This window comes from Prinia subflava, chromosome 11 (genome assembly GCF_021018805.1).
Source record: "Prinia subflava isolate CZ2003 ecotype Zambia chromosome 11, Cam_Psub_1.2, whole genome shotgun sequence".
NCBI lineage: Eukaryota > Metazoa > Chordata > Aves > Passeriformes > Cisticolidae > Prinia > Prinia subflava.
In genome coordinates this window covers 21,259,388-21,282,563 of record NC_086257.1, presented here as the reverse complement: position 1 = coordinate 21,282,563, position 23,176 = coordinate 21,259,388, and the positions used below count along the sequence as shown (strand labels likewise).

Below are 23,176 nucleotides of genomic sequence, written 5' to 3'. Positions count from 1 at the left end.
ACATTTGCAGCGTAATATCATGTAGTTTTATTTATCTGTCTACATGCAGGGCTATTTTGACAGATCCATAAATAAGAAATGAGCGAGGTAGTTTCAAATGAATAATTTACTAGACAAACCTGCTCTCTTTTTGCTGTTTATGGCATCACTGAGAGCAGCCCCTCATTTCCTGGATGTATCAGTTTTTTGCAATGCCTCAGCAACGTGGTGGCCAGGCTGGTTTTCCAACTGCTCACCCATCACTCAGCACCGGAGTCTGTGGTCACCTTTGAGCTCCATCCCCTTCTCCCACAGCCTTATGCTCTGAGCTAGCCAGCAGCTCTGCAGCTGGACTGAAGAGAGGCTGGATCTACGTTGTTTTCAGTTTAATTTCTCCTTTGGGAACTGCTTCCAGTTCTGTAATCAGTAGAGCTTAACTTTTTGCTACAGCAAACCCCGTGATTTAGAAGTTGTGGCTTATCTTGTGGTTACAGCATGCTCAGGGGACACAAGCCCCATCACTTCCATGAGTACAAGATTTCCCAAAAAGCTGGTGTCAGACAGACAGGGAGGCATTTCCAGCCACAGGGAACAGGATGATGCCTGAAGGGGACTACTTCCCAGCAAGCTGGGAGCCTTGCTTTGCAGGCTGATGTGAAACACCCCAGACCCCCGACACCAGATCCCTGTGCTGCCCATCCCTCACACCACACAGAGAGGAGCAGACAATGCCCTGGCAACCCACAAACCCAGAAAAAAGCATCTTATTTCACTAAGCTTCCCCAAGCAGTGCTGTCATCTGGGCAGACCACTCCTTACAAAGAGCAAAGTCATGCATTTTTCCTGGTTTTGGTCTAACTGCTCTTACTTCATACATCTTTCATCCACAGAGACACACAATGGTTTTGCTGCTTCAGCATAACTATTCTGACTTTGTACTCTTCAACAAGTTCCTATTTCTGCTGGGTAACTGCAGTATTCAAGTATGTGCACTTGATAGAGCAAACTGGGCTTTTAACAGAGGTATTTTGGCAATTCTGACTGTGAGACTGATTGTCACAAATCAGACTCTGGGCTGTGTGGAACTGCAGAGGACCCACAGGGGTGCAGGGCTGCATAATAAAGTGCAGATGAAGTTCAAGGCAGAAAGCAACAGCCCCAAGACTCCACTTAAGGCTGGGCTCTCACTGACCACTACCCGTCTGAGCAAGGTGTCAGGGCCTGGCAGACTGCTCTGAGATCTGAGATCTGAGATAAACACTCAGGGGGGAACCACAACCCATCAGACCTTCTTCAATCTTAAAGCCCAAATGGTAGGTGTTAGATGAAGAGCAGCAGAAAATAAACCATTAAACCACATGGCTGTGCAAAGTCACAGTGTTCCCATCACTTGAGTACTGCATGCACTTTAGTGCCCTTACCTCAAAGGTGGAGATATAAATTAATGTCTGTGCTAAAAGAGTTGCATTATTCTATTGCAATTGAGGATCTGATCACCTAATCTGTGAGTTGAATTAGGTAAGAGTTTTGCATCTTATAATTCAAGCTCTGCAGAGGGTCTGTCAGGCATTCAAACCTCCTGGGAGGGTGCAGAACAAGCCCTGTGAGGAGCACATGAGCAGGAGACCATCAGCACCCACCTGGACTGTGGCAGGAACAGCCTCAGGCACCTGATACTTCAGCTCGTTAGCAGTTTGCTGAGATTTTGGCAGCAGGAATGGATAGTTCAGGGACCGGTATTTGGGTTTCATAATCTGCACAGGGGGAAGAAACAGATAAAGAAAAAATGCTTGAAAAAAATGCTTGAAAAAAATGCTTGAAAAAAAATGCTTGCAACACATCAGAACAACACGAGGATATAAACCAGATGCCTACAGAGGGCAGGGGGACGAGGCAAGGCTGTGCTTATCTCCGTGGCCCCAGCAGTGACACGCACACCCACCTTGGTGAAGTTCCAGCGCTGGATGAAGTGGCGGGCGACGTCGCGCGCGGCTCTGCCGTGCACCGCGGAGGAGATGTCGTGCCAGGGCATCCTCGGCGTGGTGTATCTGTCAATGAAGTCTGTGGGACAGGGGAGCACGGTGGAAGTTCCTCAGACAAAGGAATGTGGAAGAGCACAGCGTCCCCCTCCTCAGACTGAGACATTATTCTCTGAGACAACTCTCCTGTTTAATCTTTATGCTCTCAAAATAACCCTTCTTTCTTTTTGATCAAGTGTTTAATTTTCTTGAAAGATTTTCTCTGACTTTAGTTATTATTGAAGGGGACTTTAATTTTACCCCAACTCTTTAATGGCTAAATCTTGCATATCCACTAATTCAAATAGGGGTATTTCAGTTACTCTAAGTAAATAGTTCAAGGATTTGGTCTTGATAGGTAGCTGGAAATTTTCAAATCAAAACAAAATTGGAATTGCAGTTTCTTTTCCACTTTAAAATAGAGTTTTTTGTCTCCCTGAATGAGAATGGCACCAAGTACCCTCAAGGCAGATGACTTGGATTGCAACAGCATAATTGGCCCTAAAACCCCTCAAAGGGAGTTTTGCTGCTTTTTCCTAGCAACCAAACCAAACCAGCCTTGCTACCTCTTGCTTGGAGGCAGGAAAAATATGATCTGAGACTGAAAAGGGGCAGAAGAAAGTTTGGGGGAATGCAAAGACTCCCACTCACCAGCAAAAGGCTTGTCGAGTTGCACCCAGTCTTTAAAGACAAAGTTGCAATAATCTTTTCCATGCCAGAACCTGGTTTCCCCAAGCAGCTCTCCAACACCAGTCTTCAGGCTACGGATGGATCCTTTATCTGTCCCAGGCAAACAAAACAAAAACATGCTCCAAAGTCATGGCCATCCATTGCACACAGCACTGAGAGACAGCCATGGAACAGCACTGGTGGGACCTGCCAGTCCCAAGCAGCTGAAGCTGGTTTCTCCCTAGTCCTCCTGTTACTTTCAAGGGATATATGTTAGTATTTTTTCTTCCCCATTTTAGTATTTTTATACAATCAGAAGAGGTTATATATAGGAGTCTGTTATGGAAATGAAAAGCAGATGCTGAATTTTATATTGGACTACATCACTCTATAACCATTTGCCTTTCCCCAGAGTTCAGTAACACCTAAATATTCCCATATGGCAGTCCACATCATGTACATCATATACTTCATATATTTTACGTTAATAGTGCACTAATTCCATCTTTTCTGCTGAAGAGTTTATTATTTTGCCTCTCTAGCAGTGTATATCTCCTCTAATAGAAGTAGCATTTATTATCTAGGATGAGATGTTCATGTTCTCTCATGAAGTATTGTGGGTTTTCTTTGTATTATTTTGGTTTTTTCCATATAGCAGTGTCATTTTTGATACAATTTTAGATGGTGAACAAATGGATCCTGAATTCCAGATCCATGTTGATTAGTAAGGGTCTAAAATATTGTATGCAAGGATATTCCCTCCTAACAGGATCCCTTTTCCAGAGCACATACTTTGGTGTAGTAAACTCTTTTTCCGGGCTCTTAAAAATTTAAAAATATTTGCCTAGACTATAAACAGTTAACTGGTGTTATTCCCTGAGAGCAGCCTTCATCTGTGACACCAAACACTAATGCAGTAATTATACAGCAATGCCACAAGCAGAAACCTCCTCCTAACCCCACCACGCCACCAGGTAACCATAAAACCCCTTAGAACACAGAAAAACCAACTTTCAACAGTCGACAAAACACACCCTGGCAGCAGCACAAGAGCAGGGGACACAAAGCAAGCCGTGCCAGCGCCGCCGTGACCCCGCCGAGCTGAGCCAAGCCATGCCAGAAATGCCACGCAGCAGGTTTGCACCACAGCTGCCTGGGGAAGCTCCAGCTTCTGGTGAGAGTCCAGGTGGAGCTGGGGAATCGCTGACTGGAAATGCCCGGGTGGGGATGGGAATGTGTGGGACACAGGCCAGCACGTGCTGTGATGACTGCACAGTGACTCATGAATGGCCACAGGGGAGACTGCACACTGTCTCCACAAGGACATGGAAGTGCTTTGTTCCTCTACTTTGTAACCAGTATTTTATACCTGGCAATTAATGCCTTAGAGGAAGATGTTTACAAAAGGTGATGCTGAAGAACTGCTCCTCACTCTGTTCCTGAACCCAAAGGCATCTTAGGTACCACACTGGGACAGGCCCTTCCAACACCAGTCCAGAGGTGGGAACAGCTCAGTGCTCACATCCACCCAAATCCTGACTCAACTGAGTGTGCTTTCCTTGGTTTTAATTAGTAGCAAAAGAGGGGACCCAAGTCTTTGTCCAAACACAGGACTGGCAGCAGCCACTCTGCTGCTTCCTCTCTCTGTTTGCATATCTTCTTGCATCAGGCTTACTTTAAAAATATCCAATAGAGAACTTCCCCAGTTCCAGTAACAGCTCTTTCCTTTACAGTATGAGAGCTGTTGAAATCATCACATACCAGAATCAGAACTATTTCTGCAACTGCTCCCTGCTGTCAGTATTGCAAATTTTTTGTTTGCTCATTTTTTTGATTTTGGTTTGTTTGCTGTTGTTTTGGGGTTTTTAATTCTTATTTATTTAGGCTGCAGTATTTGGAGTTTCTGAAGAAGGCTCTTCTGCCAGGATGCCCACAGAGGAGGGATAAGGATGCTGGGAGAACAACAAGCAGCGAAGGCTGATCCTGGCACCCAACCTCACTCTCACCATAATTACAATGCAAAAACATCAGCAGCTAAAGCCTGAGGGGATCCACAGCTCTGCCTTCCTCCACTTACCCTCCCGAGGCTCAGCGAGCCCCTGTTTGGATTCACTGTGGTGATGGAACATTTTCAGATGGGGCCTTAAACTCTGGATTATATTCGGTTGGCTCCTAGTGGGGCTAGAGTAACCTGCAGAAAGTCAAGATGCTCTATTCATGGCAAAAACACACGTCCACCTCTGCCACCCTGGTGCCTGCTCCTGTCTGAAGACACCTGGCAGACAGGAACTCAAACCAGACGTCAGTTTGCTGAAATTACAAGGGACTGCCAGGCAAAGGGCCAAACTCAGGACCCAGCTGGTTTTAACCCAAACAGATGTAATGAAGTACAAAGCCATGGCTGTGTCCTGAGCTGACTGCACCCATGACCCCCATAAGGAGCCAGAGGCAAGAGAAAGATCTGCAGGGAGGGACAGAAATTCCAGTAAGTTCCCCCATCTTCAGGAGCTGAGGACTTTCAGGAAGGATTTCATTCTGGAACAATTGCCAAGCTGATCCCTGTAATTTTAGCTCGGAAGTTATCTTTAATGTTGGGAATTAAAAGCTGCATTTAAATATTCAACTGTTGAACAGACTTTCCTCTCTAGTAAGTGGGTAAATTTGGAATATTTCCATTTAAGTGAACTTATTTAAAACCAGGCTTTTAACACTAGTCTGTGAGAGGGGATAATCCCATTCAGAAATCATTTGCTTGTTATAATAAATCCAAGTTGAAAAATGAAAGATTCGATTCTCTCTTGCAGGAACAAACACTTTCCAACAATACAAACATTAAGAATCACATACACTGTAACACATCATCTGATGGCTCATCAAAATTGCTAATTAGCTACATTAAAAAAATCCACACAAAACCTTTCTCCTCTATTTTGCAGTGACACAAATTTACATGTTGACTACACACAGCTATTATTCTGATAGTTAGGTAACTTGTCAACTTTCCTTCCATACAAAGAACACATTGCCCTAGAAATCATGTGCACATACACCCACCCACCCACCTTCACACATCCTTTATATACATTATTGAGCTAACATCACTTACTTGACTCACTGTCGATGCTGCTGACGCTGTCAGCATGGTGCATGCCGTGCTTGTGCAGGTGCTTGTAAATGCTGAACCTTGAAAACTTTTTGGGTTTTCCTACTCCTTTCATTTTTGATGTGTCTGGGGCATCATCAGCATTTCTCTCAAACAAGTGGCTCTCTGGGGCCAGAGCTTGAGGCTGCAGTGAAACACGTTCAGTCGACTCCGCTGCAGCCTTCAAAGACACAAGACATGGCTGCAGGTCAGGTATGAAGAGGTTCCCCTCTAACTACAGATTCTCATGCAGATCAGTGCTCAGAAACAACCATGAGCCACATTTTGCTCTGTGACAGACACACCTCAGTGGGAACTAGGCACACTTTCTGGGAAGAGTCTGTACCAAGGAGGCACTCGCCAGGAAGGCCTAGTAATATTAGCAGCATTTGGATCCATAAATTTACTCTGGATTATTACTCCCCTTGAAATTGTCATCAACCTAGACCTCTCAAATTTTTAGAGACATGTGGTTGCATACAGACACAGGTTAGCAGAAAGCTCAGCAAACAAGTCAGCTGCTGAGGGCACAAACAACAAACTTTTCAGAGCACTCTGCAAGTGCTTACTCTGCATTTCTATGTTTTGTTGAGAAAAGAGAGATTGCTCAGAGAAGCTGTGGATGTCCCACCCCTGGAAGTGTTCAAGGCCAGATTGGACAGGGCATGGAGCAACCCGGTCTGGTAGAAGGTGTCCCTGCCCATGATGGAGGCAGGAACAATGTGATCTTTATGGTCCCTTCCAACCCAAACCATTCTAAGATTCTATGATTTTAAGAACACAGACTTCAAATTGTGGCTCCTGTTCCCTTTTATCCCTTTTATTAAAAGGGAAACCCATCCTTTTTATCTCTGTGCCATAGCAAGGGCTTGTCAGCACCTAGCCCTAGAGAGTAATTTGATGCTTAGATCCTTCCTCTCATCACATATTTGTCATTAAGCTCCAAAACCCAGCCCTAGGCCCAGAAGAGAACACAGCCCACTCCCTCCTGCCCCAGCCCCGCCGTGGCTGACGGTGGCCACCGGCTGGAGCAGCCCCACTTACTGCCAGGTTGGCGGTGGACACGGACTTGACGGCGGCGGCGCGCTTGACGCTGCCCACGTCGGTCAGGCGGTGCTCGTCGTCGTCCCAGCGCCCGTAGGCCAGGTCGATGCCGCCCACGAACGCCACCGACTGGTCCACGATCACCAGCTTCTCGTGGTGGGCCCACAGGTACACAGAGGAGGACACGTGGTCCGGGTGCCTCATCACCTGTGAGGAAACCAGCACTCGAGCTCAGCATCGCTGTCAAATTTAAATCCTTCCTGGCAGAGAGCTGTTCAGCCTTTTTGGGCTGTTTGGGGTGATGGGGAAACGCTGGAGTTGTTACTGGATGCATCCACTACTTAATTACTGAAACTACTCAATTTCCCCATAGCTGGTGTCAGCCATCTGGCAGGCAGGTGTTTCCCCAGGATGCAGGAATCCCAAGCAGCAATGATTACTGATGTTGGGATAGGTCACCCCTACAACAGCTTCATAAGAGGACCACAGTCAAAGAAACTGCTTTGGTTGAGCTGTAATAGCTGAGCTTTCAAACACAGAGCCTGCTCTGAAAGAAAACAACATATTGGTGATCTGAGTCACTTCTCCGGCTGTTGCCACTACACAAGTGAAATGAGAAATTGGGTGGTTTTTTTCTCCCCACTTAAAATCAATGTTTGGCATTTGTTTAGGAATTTCTTTTTGACAAGTGTCTATGGAACCCTAATTTCTATATCTAAGCTCAGAGTTTTATTTATGATGTTAGAGCCACTAGACCAGCTTCCCGGAGAAAAAGCCACTGAGTTTCACCTGGCTGCTCCCAAAACCTGTGACACAGCTTGTGTGTATCATCCAGTTTTGCTGCAAAGATGATGAATGGATGCTTCTCTTCGCTGTGACAACTGATCAAGTGAACATAAATCAATTATTCTAGTATAACAAGCATCTTACTGCTCCTTAAGGTGTGTGTGTGTCTCTAAGAGACTGGATCTAGCCTTATCTACTGGTTTCTCTGCCACAAATGATTTTTTGCTGGGTGCCAGGACAGCAGTGTAACAGCACAGGACAGTGCAATGCTGTTCTTCTGTGGTGGGAATATTAACACCCAGTGTTGACTCTGATCATTCACATTTGAGCAGAAATGCTGAAATGAGACAACACTCTCAAATTGTAATTTTCCATTTGATGTAACCCCATTAACTTGTCACATGAAATACCCTTCTTGTGAATGAAAGTGAATAGTTGCTTTGGCAAATCTAAACTAAGCAATTTCATGTTCCATTAGAACCTAAAGAAATGAAGTTGCCAGATGTGGCAGGCACTGTATGGGTGTGTCTTGTCAGACTATTCCCACTGCAATGGTGAGAAACACTCCTGAATTTGCAGTTCCCACACAAATACACCGGGGTCAGCATCAGCCATCAAGAACAATTGAATGCAAACACCCTCCACACAGCCCTGTGCAATTACCTTGATGTTTGGATGGAGATGCATGAGTGTCCTCTTGCTGTATTCACTGTTGATCCCCAGGGCAAGCTCCACCTCTTTGTACAGCATAACAAAAATTCTCACTCCTTGTTGCTGTCAGAAATAAAAAAGAACACACAGAATGCAGGAACATCAATGGATACAGTCTACTTCTGAAGGGAGGAAAAGCTAAGAGGCAGTAAATGTGTTCTGTCTGCTGATGGAAATGCTGACTGAGGTTACTTGTTCTTGATTGTGCTCTTCCAGATCCTCCATGGGGACCCCACAGCCTGGTAGGACCTGCCTGCTTGGGAAAGCTCTCCAGCTTTCTAAGAAGGGCTCAGCACCTGGGTTTGTGTGGGTTTTGTTGTTTTTGTCTGAGCTACGCCAAGGCCCATCCACAGATCATTCCTACAACAGCTCCTTTTACACTACCTTTGAGGTAGATTTTGCAAGCATGATTCACTCCAATCATGTTCATCCTCTAAAGTTCAGTCTGCTGCTTCGTGTTGCCCTGAGGGTTGCCCACAGTTAAATGTCCCTGCAGGATGACATGACCAGTGAAGTCACACTGACATCCCCCTCCTGAAGGGGATGTCACCAACTCAACACCACCAAAGAGGTTCTTTCTGCTGGTGGAGCTAAACAAGCTACTGGAATACACTGAGCAGTGCTAAAAGCATGGAGCTTTTTGTGATCAGCATTGTATCCATGGCAGGGGTTCTAAGAACTCTTGTTAAAGCACTTTCAAATGTGCCAAGTGCCTCCCAAACTTTGGCAAATACTGGTCACACCCTGGGACACCTCCACTTCCCATAAATCAGCATGGATTAAAAGCTTGCACTAGGTTTTGCCAGCTTAAACTTTCCAAAGCCTTTTGAATTCCTATTCCCATAAAGCTGCTACCAAAAGCTAAGGCAATCTCCAAATTGTGGATGATATTCTGCTCTTCACTGCACCCAGGGGAGTCCAAAGCAACACTGCACACACAGAAAAGACAGCCTCACCTCTACATCATGATATCAGCTTGCTGACTGCCCTGTTGGGTCAAAGAAACTCCACAAGTGACAGAGCAGGCATCTCCAGGGACTGACCTCACTCACCTTATCACTGTGTTTTTATGGCCATAAGAAAATCTATGTCAACACGACAAAAAGAAGCCAAATTCCTCCTGTGAGTGAGTGATGCCTTGTGGCCAGTTTATTTTTGCCAGAAAATAAGAGTAATTCCAAACCAACAACAGTCAGACACAAAGCTCTCATTTTTTATCTAGGTATGTGGAGGGGTGAGGACTGTGATGACAACTGGCTTGAAACGGGAAAGAGTCAAAGACTATTTCAGCATGTCACAGAATCACAGAATGGTTTGGGCTGGAAGGGAACTTCAAGATCATCTTGTTCCACTCCCAGCCAGGAGCACGGACACCTTCCACTAGACCAGGCTGCTCAAAGTACCATCCAACCTGGCCTTGAGCAATTCCAGGGATGGGGCAGCCACAATTTCTCAGGCAACCAGTGCCAGGGCCTCACCACCCTCACAGGGAAGAATTTCTTCCTAATATCTAATCTAAACCTGCCTCCTTTTAGTTTAAAGTCTGTGTCCATGTGCACTTCTGCCCTTCTACGACAGCAAGAGTCCAAGAGGTTTCCCAGCCACGGGAATGTAAACTTTGTCACTCTCTGCTGATATGGGCAAGCTCTTTTTAGCAGCGGTGTTATCACAGGGTGTGTGAACAGTTGGAGCACAGCCCACACTCACAAACACACCACAAAGTGTTCAGCCTTCCCTGTATCTCTAAATTACATAAATCACGTGGAAAGCATGGACAGCAGCAGGTCATTGACCCTACCAGGAACTGAGGCAAGGCTGAAGTGACTCAAACCTGGGGCAATCACAGGATCTACCCTTCTGCCTCTGACCTCTTCCAAACCCAAACGAGGGGAACAAATTAAAACACGTGGTTTTGAAAAGCCATCTGATGTGAGCCTTTAACTCTCTACCAAAATGAATGGTGGAAGTGCTCCAGCCCCAGTATGACCCTTGGCTGGTGTGTGCAGGGTGAAGGGTGCAGCTGGAGCTCACTTACTGCTTTCCTCTTGAGGATGCAGTCTAGCCGCCAGCGATTCCCTTCCACCACCGGTCTCTTCATGAAGATTTCCGGGCTCAGCCTAAGAAAACAAAGGTATATAAAAAACACAGCAGATGTAGCCTGCAAACAAAGCACTGGCCTAAATAACCAACTTGGGAAGCAAAGGAATTGAGGTTTAAATAAAGTGAATGTGAAAGCTCATGTCCCAGAGTGATGCATTCTCCAATATCCTGCTCTTTGTTCTTTAATAACTGAGCATTACAGAGGGCAGGGGACATGTCCAGCACATCCATCTTCATATTCAACAACTCACGAGACCAGGTTGAACAGTGATGTATAAGTAGGGAAATTTGGACTCTATCTGTGAAAGAAAGATGCAACTAAAGACTCCGAGGCAGATCTGAAAGAAATATGCAGATATTAAAAAAAATAAGAGCAGGATTTCAGTTCTGGCACCTGAGCTATCTGAACAGGACAGATTTGCACTGAATTTTCTTTCCTGCCTGAAGACAAAGCAATCGGATCTCTCAACAGGGCATTTTATTGCTTTAAGGATTACAAAAAATAGTTGTCTTTTTTTTTTAATCTTATACATCAAGTTTGAGGTTAAGTTTTGGAATTCCATGACACTAACAATTGTCTGAATAAAACACTAAGTAAGAGACAATGTGTCTGAAGTGGGATGCTCTTGAAATGCCACCTGATGTTGCATAGGGAGAATCTATGAGCATTAGGCTTAACTGTGGTCATGGCAGGAAACAGATTTACCCCACCAAATGCTAACATGGTACATAGTTTTCTCATAATTTTTTCCTAGAAACTAATTCTCCCAGTTCCCAGAGGCAGCAGATAAGCAGCCAGAGGTTCATTTCACAGACAGTGAAAGAGGAGCACAGAGACGTGTCTAAAGGTGAACAGGAAATCTGAGTCATGTCTTGGAAGCCTCCCATGCCCATGGTCCAAGGCTGGCTCAGGCAAATTAATCTCGAGAAAGGCAAGACGTGGGCAGCCACAACCAGCACCCAGCCAAGAGACTCTGCCCAGTCTGTGAGGGCAACCTTTTCCTGCCACAAACAGGAACCAGAGCACTGCATCAACACCTAAACTAGGTAACAAGTGGGCAGAGCCAGGCCCTTCGGCAGACACACAGCCCAGAAAGGGCAACAGAACTCCCCTCCTCCCTTATCTGGCCCATTTAAGAGCAGACCAAAAGGACACACCCACAAGATGCTCTCACTGCTGGCATGAGGCTTCCCAAGGCAGTGGGGAGGAGCTGAAAGGGGGATCCCATGGCAAGAGCACTGTTGAGCATCCCTGTTCCTTGATACACCAAAAGACACCCATGCCCCTCAGTTTTGCAGCTATTTACACTCCTGAGGAGCCCCTCAAGCCACCACATTTGCAGCTCAGGTGGTGCCTCCGTGCAGTTTCAGGCATTTCCGTGGAGGGAGACAACCAAGCTGTTGATCCCAAGCGTGCGCTTTTGCTGCCAGCCCTCCTGAAAAGGCCTTTGAATACAACACAAGGAGAGGTTTGGGTGTGCTGCCAAACCATCTGGCTGCAGGGCTAGCTGCCATACTGTAGGGCTCCGAACAGTGCCGCATTGTCGGGAGCGTCCCCAGAGAGACAGCTGGGCAACACCCAAAGGCGTCGGTACGAACCACCAATCTGTGATGAAAATCTCCTCCTTAGCAGCTTCCATGGCATTGGCGACGTCTTCAAAGTACCACTTGGCATTGACATACCTGCAAAAGCAAGCAGAGTGCAGTTATGCCTCCTCCTCTTCATTAAGAAAAGTACACAGCTCAAGAGTGATGGGGTTGTGTGTTAAAGGCATTTACATTCTCCTCTCGAAAGCAAACAAAATCCCAATTTCCAGAATCAGCACAACATGCAGGGAGAATTCAATGCTCCTATCAGTAGCTTGACGAAACAGCACAATAAGGGAATATTAAGTGCCTCTTGGCACTTCTGCCAACTTCACACAATATTCCTGGGTTCTGCTTGACATGCAAGCCAGGTTTGCCTCTCAGGAAAGGATGATGGAATGGTGTTTCCTTTGATTTATGGAAAGTACTCAGGCAGAGGTTGTTGCAAGGCAGACGTTGCAGGGAAAGCGCTGGTCTGCTTCCAGCTAGAATCCAGTTTCTGAGGCACTTCTGGGAATGGATTAGTGCAGTCAGGTTACACTGGGGACAGAAGGATTTCTCAGGGGCTGCTGTGTGCATAAAGCCCAGCCACCCTCCAACTATACCCAGATCTGCATTTGTTGATTTCCCTTTCTTCTCTTTATCCTTACAATGACAAATACCCAACACATTTGAATTTAAACAGAACCTGACACTGCAAAACACGATGAGCTGTAGCACAGAGCTCCTGCCACCAGAACTCTGTCCCTGGTGAAGAAACCTTCATTTTTTTTTTGAAACTTCTTTAATTACCACAGTCCCCACAGCTACCAAAGGCTAGCAGCTCTGCTCAGCAGAGCTGGGGTGCTGAGGCAGGCAGGGAGGAGGTGCTCACCACTTGGCCAGGGTGTTCTCCTGCACGGCCGCGTAGGAGCCGAAGCGATGCTCGGTCAGAAAGTCCTTGCCGTGTTTCCGGATGAACTCGTCTATGCCCTGCCTCCACCACTGGGCATGTCTGTAGCTGTTACACTTCAGAATCAGCGACCTGTAAGAACACACGACGCACAGGGCAGGAGGCTGAAGCCATTTCCATTTAATTGGGCTGCTTCTCGCTGCCTGACCATGTTGGTAAATGCATCTGCACCAGTCATACTTTATTTACACAAAAAGTAGGGACTTCGCCGTTTTGTTTGCAAAAGAATGCACAGTGCTGAAAGCTGCTCTGAGTGACTAACAGTATTGCACTGCCAAGCATAAAAAACCACCCATGTTTAAATTATCAGCACCAACTTATCTTGGAGTTAGAGCCAGCTAATGTATGTTTTAAGAGATGAATTTATACTGTGCGCTAACATAAAAACATTAAATATCTCTTTATTCCCCACTAGCATGTCTTTTGAGTAATACTCCATTGGGATGCAGAAGAAAACATCCCTACTTGCAGCATAAAGGGAAAAGAGTGCCTAAAAAATTACCTAAGCAATTGCTGGCAAACCATACTGTGCAACTCAGCATGCACCGTGCCCCAGGCCCCAGCAATAGCCCCAGGGATGGACAAACAGAGGCTCCAAATGCCTCATTAAGACATGGGAAATAATCAGCATTAGGGCAAAGCCCCAGCAGGTCTGAGCACACCAGCAGCAGCCACCCAGGCTTGTTAACCCCTCCTGCAGAGCAGTATCGATTACTCCTTAAAAAAGCAAAAGCAAACTAAAAGGGGATAAACAAAGTTGTTTTCTTACCTGCAGAGATTGTCGATCTGCAACCCGTATTTTGTTTCTGTTTCTTTCCGGCCTATCTTGATGTTGAATTCTTTATCGACCAGCAGGACGAAGGAAATGGCCCCCGAGTCAGGCTTCATGTACATCAGGAACGAGTCCTTCACCACCAGCCACCTGCACAGACACACCAACCACGTCACCTGGATTTCACACCCATGCCAGGCCTCCAAACATGAGCCACCAAAAGAGCTAATAAAATGGAAAAGTGGTTCTTCAAAACACCTGCAAATAATTTATCAGGGAAACCGACTAAATGGGAAAAAATATTCTCAGGAGCTAGACCAGGGGGTGGTTTTCTTGAGCAGAAAAGTGTCTGTTTTATGAACTTGGGTAATGAATTTTAATTCAATACAGGACTTATAGAGTTACATAAATAACTCCTTTTTACAGGACTCTTTAAAAATACAGGTTCCCTTTTTTAACAAAACCCATGAGAACCTCCCTGGTCATAAACCTCTGAGCACAAGGCAAGGTGCATAAGAGTTTCTCCATCCCTGATTTTTATTCAGCTTGTGTGCTGTTTGGGAGTTATTTGACATTTCTAACATTAATTCTGATGCTAGGATCACTTTCACTCCTATCAAAATATATGAACAAGGCATTTTGGAAAGCTTTTATTGCCAAGCAACAGGCACCCTGTTAGAAACACACGAGGAGGGATGACCAGCAGGTTTTACATAAATACTGTAGCCTGAAGGCAACTCAGGGAAAAAACACATTTTTTACTGTGAATGGCATTTCTAATTTTTTCTCCCCCTGCAGCGTAGCTGGGGTAACCAGCCCCCTCTGTCCCACACAGGTCTCCATCACCAGACCTTCACTTCATTCTTCTGTACGCTCAGAAACACACAAAGCAGCACAAAACACTGCAAAAATCTGTTCATTCTTGTATCTTTAGTAACAGCCTCAGTTCCTCATCTAGTTCCCAGATTTTTTTTTCTTCCTTCAGAGCCCTGAAAGAGTTACCTGGCATCACCTCTCATTTGGTGCCAAAATACCTCCCCTCTCTGTTTGGCCCATAATTTCATTCTTAAACTTCCCACAGGGTATGTTTCCAAGTATTCTCCCTTCTGTTCTTCCCTTTCTGTTTTTCTACATGCCTGAGGAGTCCTGCCTGTGCCCATTTCACAGCTTCACTCCACTGTCATCCCCCGTGTCCTAAAATCCATCCTTTAAATAACCCTCTCTGGGAAATATTACTGTTATTTGCTTATTTGTTGATGCATAAACCATCAGTCCCAGTGGGCCAAGATGGGAATTTAGTGTCTCACTTGTGATATTCTGTACACAAACCCACTCAAACACTTCTCCTACCCTCTTTCTGGGCTCTCAAGAAAAGTGGAGATCCATCAGAGCTGGATGTGCTACTGTCCCCACTACAGCTTGAGCTCTGAACAACACAAGAAAGGGTTACCTGAGGAGTATCAAGACAAAAAAGGCATTTTTTTCCATAAAAAAGAAAAAGAATTGGTGACGATTTAATGATTTGACCTGAAGGAAGGTCACATCTTTATCTCCTTGTGCCCTCATTATACAGATCTTCTGTAAACCTAAATTAAGAAATATTGGAAAGACTGTGCAGGAATAGGACCTTTTCTTCACAAGAACGCAGAAAGGTTTTGTTGGAAAACAGAACTATTAAAGATAAAACTAATGACAGCCCATGGGTGATGCTAAAATCCAAAGGTGCATAATGCCTGGGGAAGCTCCATCAACTACAAAATTGTTGCTGTGAGGCAGATGTGGGCTATTTGGATTTTCAAGTGGAAAGATTTGCCTGGGAAGGGCATGCTCCAGGAAACACACCCTGCATTTTTTGGAGGCTGGCTGGTAACACAGGTACTCCCCCACAGCATACATTTCCCTGTGCTGCAGTCCCAGGCAACACTGAGACTTAACACAGAGGGTAAAGGGATAGGAGCCCAAATTATGTCTGTCTGCAGCAGGAAGGGGCATGGGAACAGGAGAAAACATTGGGATTCAATACCTGCAGCAATAAGCAAGAAGCAATATACTTAATGCCAAGTTTAATTGCACCAAACAGCTCCTTAGCGCTGCAGGTCACGTCTGATTTGCCCCTGCCCTGAAGCAGTCCAAAGAGTGCTTCAATTAATTGATTTTCATTTTGTAAATTGAGGAAGGGAAAGCCAGGCTGAAATCTGCCTGGGGCAGGTCACCAGCCACATTCCCTCCCAAAGGCACAGAGCCACCTGTGCTCGTGCAGCAGGGAAAGCTGCGCACAGTCTGGGAGGTCACTGCCATTTTGGTCAGCTCTAGGAAATCCTAGATTTTCTCTGGAGTAACATGTCCCTTCTGTGAACTCCAAAGGAGAAAAAAACCCACACACACAGACGGGTGAGGCAGGGAATAGCCCACAGGCCCTTCCAACATGGAAATCTGTGGCTTTTGTAATATAGGCAAGATTCTCTCCCACATATTTTTTGGGAAGAAAAAGACAAAATGGGGATTTTTGTGTGCCCAGGGAGCAGGTGGCACCCCCAGCTCTGCCACCCCAGCATACCTCTTGGACCAGCGGTAGCACATCCTCCCCTGGCCACAGCAGTTCAGGCCAGGAATGCGGTGGCCCCCCGAGCGCTTCATGATGAATCCTTCTCTGCAAGGACAGGAACAGGGTCAGCGTGGGGGATGTGGCTCCCCTGGAGGTGCAGGGGGGGTTTGGAGGGGGGGCTTGCTGAAACCCCGGTCCTTGTGCCTAAGGCTGGCTCCTGTCACCTGCAGCTGTGCCCAAGCAGCCTCTGTGCTGTGCCCTGAAAGCTGGATGAAGGGCAAAAATAACCCCTCCAGAAGAAAGGAATGGAGTTTTAAGAATCACTGGGTCCCTGTTTATAGCACAGGAAGCAGAAATTCAAGTGGCTCAACGGGGAGGGAAGGGTGGAAACCCCATAAGTGCTCTCTTGCAAGCAGTGTACTCTCAAAAACATTTCTCCAAATTGTAGCATTTCTGTCAGAGTAGTAATAATTTCTCATATCTAGGTGGCATAATATCCCCCAGTCAGCTAGTGCTGAGAAAGGAAAGCTACTAATTTTAACAGTATTTGCGTATAAAGCCATGCTCTTAGTGAATCATAACTCACAAAGACACAGCTCACAACTCACATGCCCTTCGGTCCCAGGTCGTGGATGAATGACAGCTGGCTTACTCCAACAAACTCCATCTGGGAAAGAAAAAAAGATTTCCCCATCTTTATAACTCTCAAATCCACAATTAATTTTTTTGCTTCATCAAAGTGACTTGCCGTAAAGACCTACAGAAGATCCTGAGCAGATGTTACCCACCAACCATCTTCAAAGAAGACCAAGAAAAGCATTTTGGTTGAGTTTTCTGTTGGTTTATTTTAGATCTACCTTGAAGAACACATTTCAGGACAATTAGACTCAAATGTATCACATGGACTCCCTGGTATTCTCCCTCCTGGATCTTTGGTTGAAACAAGAACTCAAGTTGGACACTGTTCAGGGGTCTGTGTGATCTTGGCTGGCTGCCTGAATCCCTCCAGAGACCCTCACAGAAAGACTGGAAAGGAAATGAAGACACATGCCCAGAGCTGGGACCACCCTTTAAGTCCCCTACCCCATGGGGACATCACAGGAGAGTTCAGCTCCACAACCCATCCAGGGCCACTGCAGCAGTGCTGCACACACATCGCTGCCCATCTGGTTCCAGGAATAGAAAATCCACAGGAAAACCACAGTGGGGCAGGAGGAGAGCAAGTTCAAACCCCAAAGTCAAGGATCAAAGTCAATCCCCTGCCTCCTCAGGGCTCCTCCTGCTTCAGCAGGGATTGCAGGGGGCACAACGGCGAGCAAAGCCGGTGAGAAAGCTCAGCACGATTGCATTTACCTCTAAAAATAGGACACTGGGCAATTTCCACTGAGCAGGCTTTTCTTGGCACAGCAGGACATTCCTGGCAGCCTGCTGGATATTAGCCCTGGGCCCCTTTAGCAGGGAGAAATGTTCTCCCAGGGTGTCCTGTGCAGGACAGGGCTGGGGCAGGCACAGCCCTGCAAAGGAGTCGCCTTGCACAGCAGAACCTTGTCTGCATGCAGGCACTTTAATTTATTGTCACAGCAAGCTGTCCAAGTGCAGAAAGGTGCTCAGGGCAGGGTGAGGGCAGGTGTCACTGTCCCTTTGGCCAGGATGCAAGCCACAGGGAACCTCTAACAGCACATTTTGGCAATGAACCCTGCTGGGGCTGCACTCCAGGGCTCAGCCCGTGCTCCTGACCGCAGATGGGACAGGAGGCAGCCTTGGTACCAGCTTTAGGATATGCCCACCCCTATCCACAGCAACTCCAAGGAAAGGTTTCCTCTTCTCAAGGAAAGGGCCACTGTCATCTCTCTTTGGCAAACCAGCCTCAGGGCCCTCATTAGTAAAATCCAATTTTGCACAGGAATTACTTGGGTGGACCCCTAAGTCTCAAAGACAGTTCCAGACACCAAAAAGTATCAGTAAATGTGGGGTCAAAGTCTATCTTGCCATTATGATGAGGTCAGCACAGGCTCCCTTCCCAATATCGTCATTTTTCCCCAGAAAACAGCAGTAGGACCGAAAATCCTTCCATCTCCTCATGCTCAGCTGCTCCTGGGACCTTCCCAAACTTCTCATATCAGCCAAGGCCATAGAAAAAAACAAGACACTATTGCTTTCCTCTGAGTATCTCAAGGACATAAAGTAATCTCTACTCAGCTGAGGCAACTTTAATGCTTTGAATTTAGGGTGATTTCAGCCTGTTTCCAGAAAGTGGTTAGAACAAGCAATTCCATGCTTTTTTACCAACCATCTTGCTCTCTCTATTCTCCCTAAGTGTTCTGGAAAAGCACCAGGTATGCCAATGAATGTTTCAGCTGTTTCTGCAGTGACACTCAGAGCAGGGTGGGAAGCACCTGAAAAAATCCAGTGTACCCTACAAGCCCTTATCAGAGGTCCCAAGCAAATTCTCAGACCAGTTCTTTGTCTGGATCCCATTTTAACTTCTTCGTGGCATTTCCTATCAGACAAATCAGAAACCCAGACATCTCTCTCATAGTGGGCACACACACAAAAAAAATATAAATGTCAAAAGCCTTGGAAAATGCTGGCTGGAACCAGAAAGCTGGCAGGAATTTGAGGAGCACTGCATGTAGAGAAATAATTGTCCTCAAAGAAGCAAAAAGGAAAATCAAGAGGAAAAATTACTTGCAGAAACAGAACTACCACCACATAACAGAGAAAGATTGTCTGGCAGCACAGCAGCCTCCTCTTCAGCCAAGCAGTCTCTGGAACAGCAATGACAGGAGCCCATCCAACACATTGATCAAGTGCTGGTTTGTAAAAAAAACCCCCTTAAATAAATTCCTGCAGTTACAAGGAAAATTCCCCAGTGTAGTGCAAAGCATCTGATGGAATGATTTATTGTTACAATCATCTATTTTTACTGCCAGAATTCCTCATCTGAGGTGCTCGTCATCCACAGAGAAGCTGGGAGAGGCAGGCAGGGCAGCCAGGAGCTTTCATCTCCGTCACATCAGAATTCCTGCACTGCCCAGCTGCCTCCCTGGGATCTGGCATCCCTCTCTGGTTTCAGAGTGACCCACAGCAGGATGTTTTTGGTATGAGATATGGGCCTGGAGAATGCAGCTTCAATGACATTGCTGTGGCAATGAACAAAAAAATAATAAAAAGGCGGATGGGAGTGACAGGCTGCAGGAGGACAGGCTATGGAAGGTGGAGAACCAGCTGCAAGGTGTTCAAACCATCCAGTCCTGCCAGCAATGTGGAGCATGCATGATTTATGTAAGTAAAAATTTCATAGAGCATCTGCATTTCAGAAAGGATTCAGCTCCTCTATGTTATTTTTTCATTTTGACTCTTGTTCTTTATTTGGTGGGTTCAGAAATGCACCAAAAGCTGATTAGCACTGGTCACTAGCAATAATGGAATTACACTTCAGACTAATATTGTTCAGCACAATTTCTTACACAAAAAAAAATTTGCTTATACAAAATATAAATTTTAAAATAACCCTAAAAGTGCTGCATTTCAAGTGCAATAGCTAGAAATATTGATGGGTTAGCTGGGGACCTCCACAAAAGTCTGCAGATCCAAAGACTGTATCAGAGGCAAACCAGTGGCCACTCTCACTTCACAGCTGTTCTTAACTGTGCTGCTTTCACTTGAGGTTTTTACTCTCTCTAAAGTTCATGCAAAACATTACACACATACCCACACTCCAATCAAATCTTACTTTTCATTTTGCTTGGGCATCTTTTAAGTACAGGAGCTTGCACAAAAATTATGCAAAGGTCCAATTAATAAAATTTTTATATAGAATCCAATTAAGCCTCAACATTTTGAGGCTATACTCCTCCAATTTTCAGAAGAAAAGGTGTGAACAGTTAACACACTGAGATTCCCACAACATTCATTTTAATGGTAATTGTCTTAAAGCACTTTAGCCCAAAAGTACTATAAAAAGGCTTTGGAAAGAAGAAGACATGAGATTTAATCACATAAATCAAATAATTTAAAAATATATTAAATATAAAAAGCTAGATGATGCTATTTAGTCACTGTGGACACGATCCTTAACCCAACCAGAGACTTCAGCTCTGCAAAACCACAAGCTTGACTAGCTGTCAGTGCATGGCACACTCTCCAGACAGTGCATAAAGCAGTTTGCTCTCACTGGCAAATAATAAATTAACCACAAACGTGAAATAAAAGAAGAAAAAAAGCAAATTCATTAAACTGTGCAGCTCAGATGTAAAAAACATCTCAGAGATGCTACTGACCCAAGCAGGCTCTTCACAATGACCACAGGTTACACTCCAGGCAGGTCTCAGCTTACCTTTGCAACTCCATGCCTGATTTAAGAGAGCTCCTAATTTTAAGAAGTCCTCAGTGCATGGATTTTATGAGAGGAACACAAGTTCAAATGTGCTCCAAGATTAAGACAGTTACAGCATTTGTCAGCATCCAGGCAAAAGACTTCTCAACCACAGGAAGAGCAAAGCCCTCATTTTGTTCTCAGGAGGACAAATACAGTTGCAGGGAAAGTGCCAGAAATCTTCACTTTAGTCTTGTCTGAGAATGGTGGGGGTTGTTTGGGTGTTGTTTTAAAGGAAGCACTTCCTTCCCTGTGCCTTCTTCCAGCATCGCCTGCAGGACCCGTGCCACCACCACGGGCAGCAAAGTCCTCCCTGAACGCTTCTCTGTGGCCAAATCCAGTGAAAGCCAACAATAAACTGAGAATTTATGTGCAAAAGGGACATCTGGCTCCGGGGGCTGGGGACAGAAGGGCGATTCAGCCCAGGAGGGAGCTCCCCACAGCTGCCCAGGAAGGCAGGGCTGCCCGTGTCCCCTCCCAGCCCCCACTGTGCCCGTCTCAAACCACAGCCTGGCCAAAGCACCACTCACGTTCCCATAGGAGCAGAAATGTTCCAAAATATTTGAAAAAGGCAACACCTGCCTAAAGTGACAAGATGGATCCACACTGTAAAATAACTCTCCCCCGCTCTGCATATGCTACTGATCAAAATTGCCAAGTTATCCCAGTCTTGCTTCTAGAACAAAAGATGACTCTTTTCCACATGCAGACTAACACAGCTCTTGACTGCATTGGAGTTAAGCTCCACAGCCTGGCCCCTAGAGAAGCACTCTAAGGAATGCAGCTTCCTCAGCCTCAGCCTGAAGATTTCTTGCCATCCAAAGAGCAGTGGCCAGCCCCAATGGAACTTTGTCCCATGGAACAAGCAGTGCTCAACACTGAGCTCTGCAACAGAGGACACAGTTTTGAAGTTTTTATACACAACATCCAGCTATGAGCTGCCCAGCATCTCCACACAATGGAAATCCTGCAAACCAGAAGAATATCTAACAACAGCAAAAGTGGAAGCAAACTGGCTGCTACAGAAACCCAAAGTTCAGTCTGTATTTTTGGCTTGTTTGAAAACCAGGTGTTCCCAGTTATCACTCTGTGCTCAGAAATGTCACTAAACTTGGCAGCTACTCAGAGTGTGCATCAGATTTTGCTGGTAATACAAAAGATGAAGTAAGACAGTCATTATGCAGCCAAAAAAAGGGGAAATAAATTACCATCCCCAGGAGATGTCACAGCTGTGGCTGACAGGTGAGGACTTCTGAAGAAACATTCAAGGATGAATTTCAAAAGAAGTATTTTTTGCTTAAAATAGGCCTGAAGCTGGATTTGACATCTCTCCTCATTTCAAAGAGTATTGACTTGGAGAAATAAGCCAACTACCATCTCCCTCTGGAACTGAAAAAATACTCATTCACCTCTCAGGGTGAGACACACAAACACAAACTCAACATCACTGATGTCCAGGGAAACTGCACACAATAGAAACCTGAGACAAATCTGCACCCAGAACCACACACAAAGCACAGACCGAAGGAGCAATTACAAATATGGCTTGGGTTCCAATTTTTAAAGTATTTAAAACCTTGACTTATCATCTTAAACGGTCTGCAGAATGAAACAGAATCTCACTACGTGTACAACAAGCTGTCTGGACTGAACTAGCTGGAGGAGGTTATCACTGTGTTATACCAGCAACCTCTAACACTGAGTCATTCCTTTGGTTTTAATCATATTACATCTGTGTTGGAGAAATCAGCTAAGCCAAAATGCTCACAAAACAGCTGTAAAATGTTTCTTGCAGAAGCTGCATGTTTTCTTCTAATGAATTCAGCATTTGTAAAGTGAATATTCTTTAGACAATTAAGCAAACTAATTTCTACTTACAGTTCCATGGTAGTTCCTGTACATTGGCATTTTCAGGATATTTGTCAAGTAGTCCTCCAGCTGTTTCTACAATTAAAATGTCAAAACTTTAGATAGGATGTGGAGGTTTTTCTTGAGAATTCCTGTAATCCAACTGTCTGACATTAAGAAGCAATCAAGAAATCAGACCCACTTTTCAGTTTGAGTGGATAAATAAATCCATTATTATGTGCTCACAGGATATCACAGCTCAGCACCACAAAAAGTTTGGTCATAGGTTGTTTACTGTTCCTAGTTCTGTGTTTGTACCTTCTACCAGCAGACCTGTTTCATGGCAGAGTCACTTTGGAGGTCAACTTTCCTGACTGAGCTAAAGTTTCAGAACAATTTTAAATACCAAATCAGTCCCCATTGTTTCTGACCCACAAGAATCAGCTTTGTGAGGAAACAGGGTCAGAGGCAACTGAGAGAGCCTGTTTAACTAAAACAAAAGGCTCATGGGATGAGGGACACAGGGACCATGCTGTCCTGTCCCAAGGACACAGAGACAGCAGGGGCTGGGCCTGTCCTCCCCAGCCAGGAGGGGAGAAGAGAGGAAATCATGAAGGGAGAAGTAATCTCTTACCATCCTCATGG

The 23,176-nt window shown here is 45.5% G+C and overlaps 1 protein-coding gene across 3 annotated transcripts in view; it reads right to left on the bottom strand.

Moving 5' to 3' along the window:
* PLD1 (phospholipase D1) overlaps positions 1-23,176 on the bottom strand; it is a 63,007-nt gene that overhangs the window by 18,959 nt on the left and 20,872 nt on the right. For 2 of the 3 annotated variants that reach the window (XM_063408254.1, XM_063408255.1), the window contains exons 6-19: positions 22,562-22,627; positions 16,914-16,972; positions 16,318-16,410; positions 13,758-13,910; positions 12,911-13,060; positions 12,049-12,132; positions 10,385-10,466; positions 8,302-8,412; positions 6,853-7,059; positions 5,773-5,989; positions 4,744-4,857; positions 2,649-2,777; positions 1,922-2,040; positions 1,620-1,733 (exon numbers count right to left, since the gene is read on the bottom strand). In XM_063408254.1, coding sequence (XP_063264324.1) covers positions 1,620-1,733; positions 1,922-2,040; positions 2,649-2,777; positions 4,744-4,857; positions 5,773-5,989; positions 6,853-7,059; positions 8,302-8,412; positions 10,385-10,466; positions 12,049-12,132; positions 12,911-13,060; positions 13,758-13,910; positions 16,318-16,410; positions 16,914-16,972; positions 22,562-22,627 — 1,698 coding nt within the window. The remainder of the gene's footprint in view (positions 1-1,619; positions 1,734-1,921; positions 2,041-2,648; positions 2,778-4,743; positions 4,858-5,772; positions 5,990-6,852; positions 7,060-8,301; positions 8,413-10,384; positions 10,467-12,048; positions 12,133-12,910; positions 13,061-13,757; positions 13,911-16,317; positions 16,411-16,913; positions 16,973-22,561; positions 22,628-23,176) is intronic. The other variant, XM_063408256.1, reaches the window with a different exon arrangement.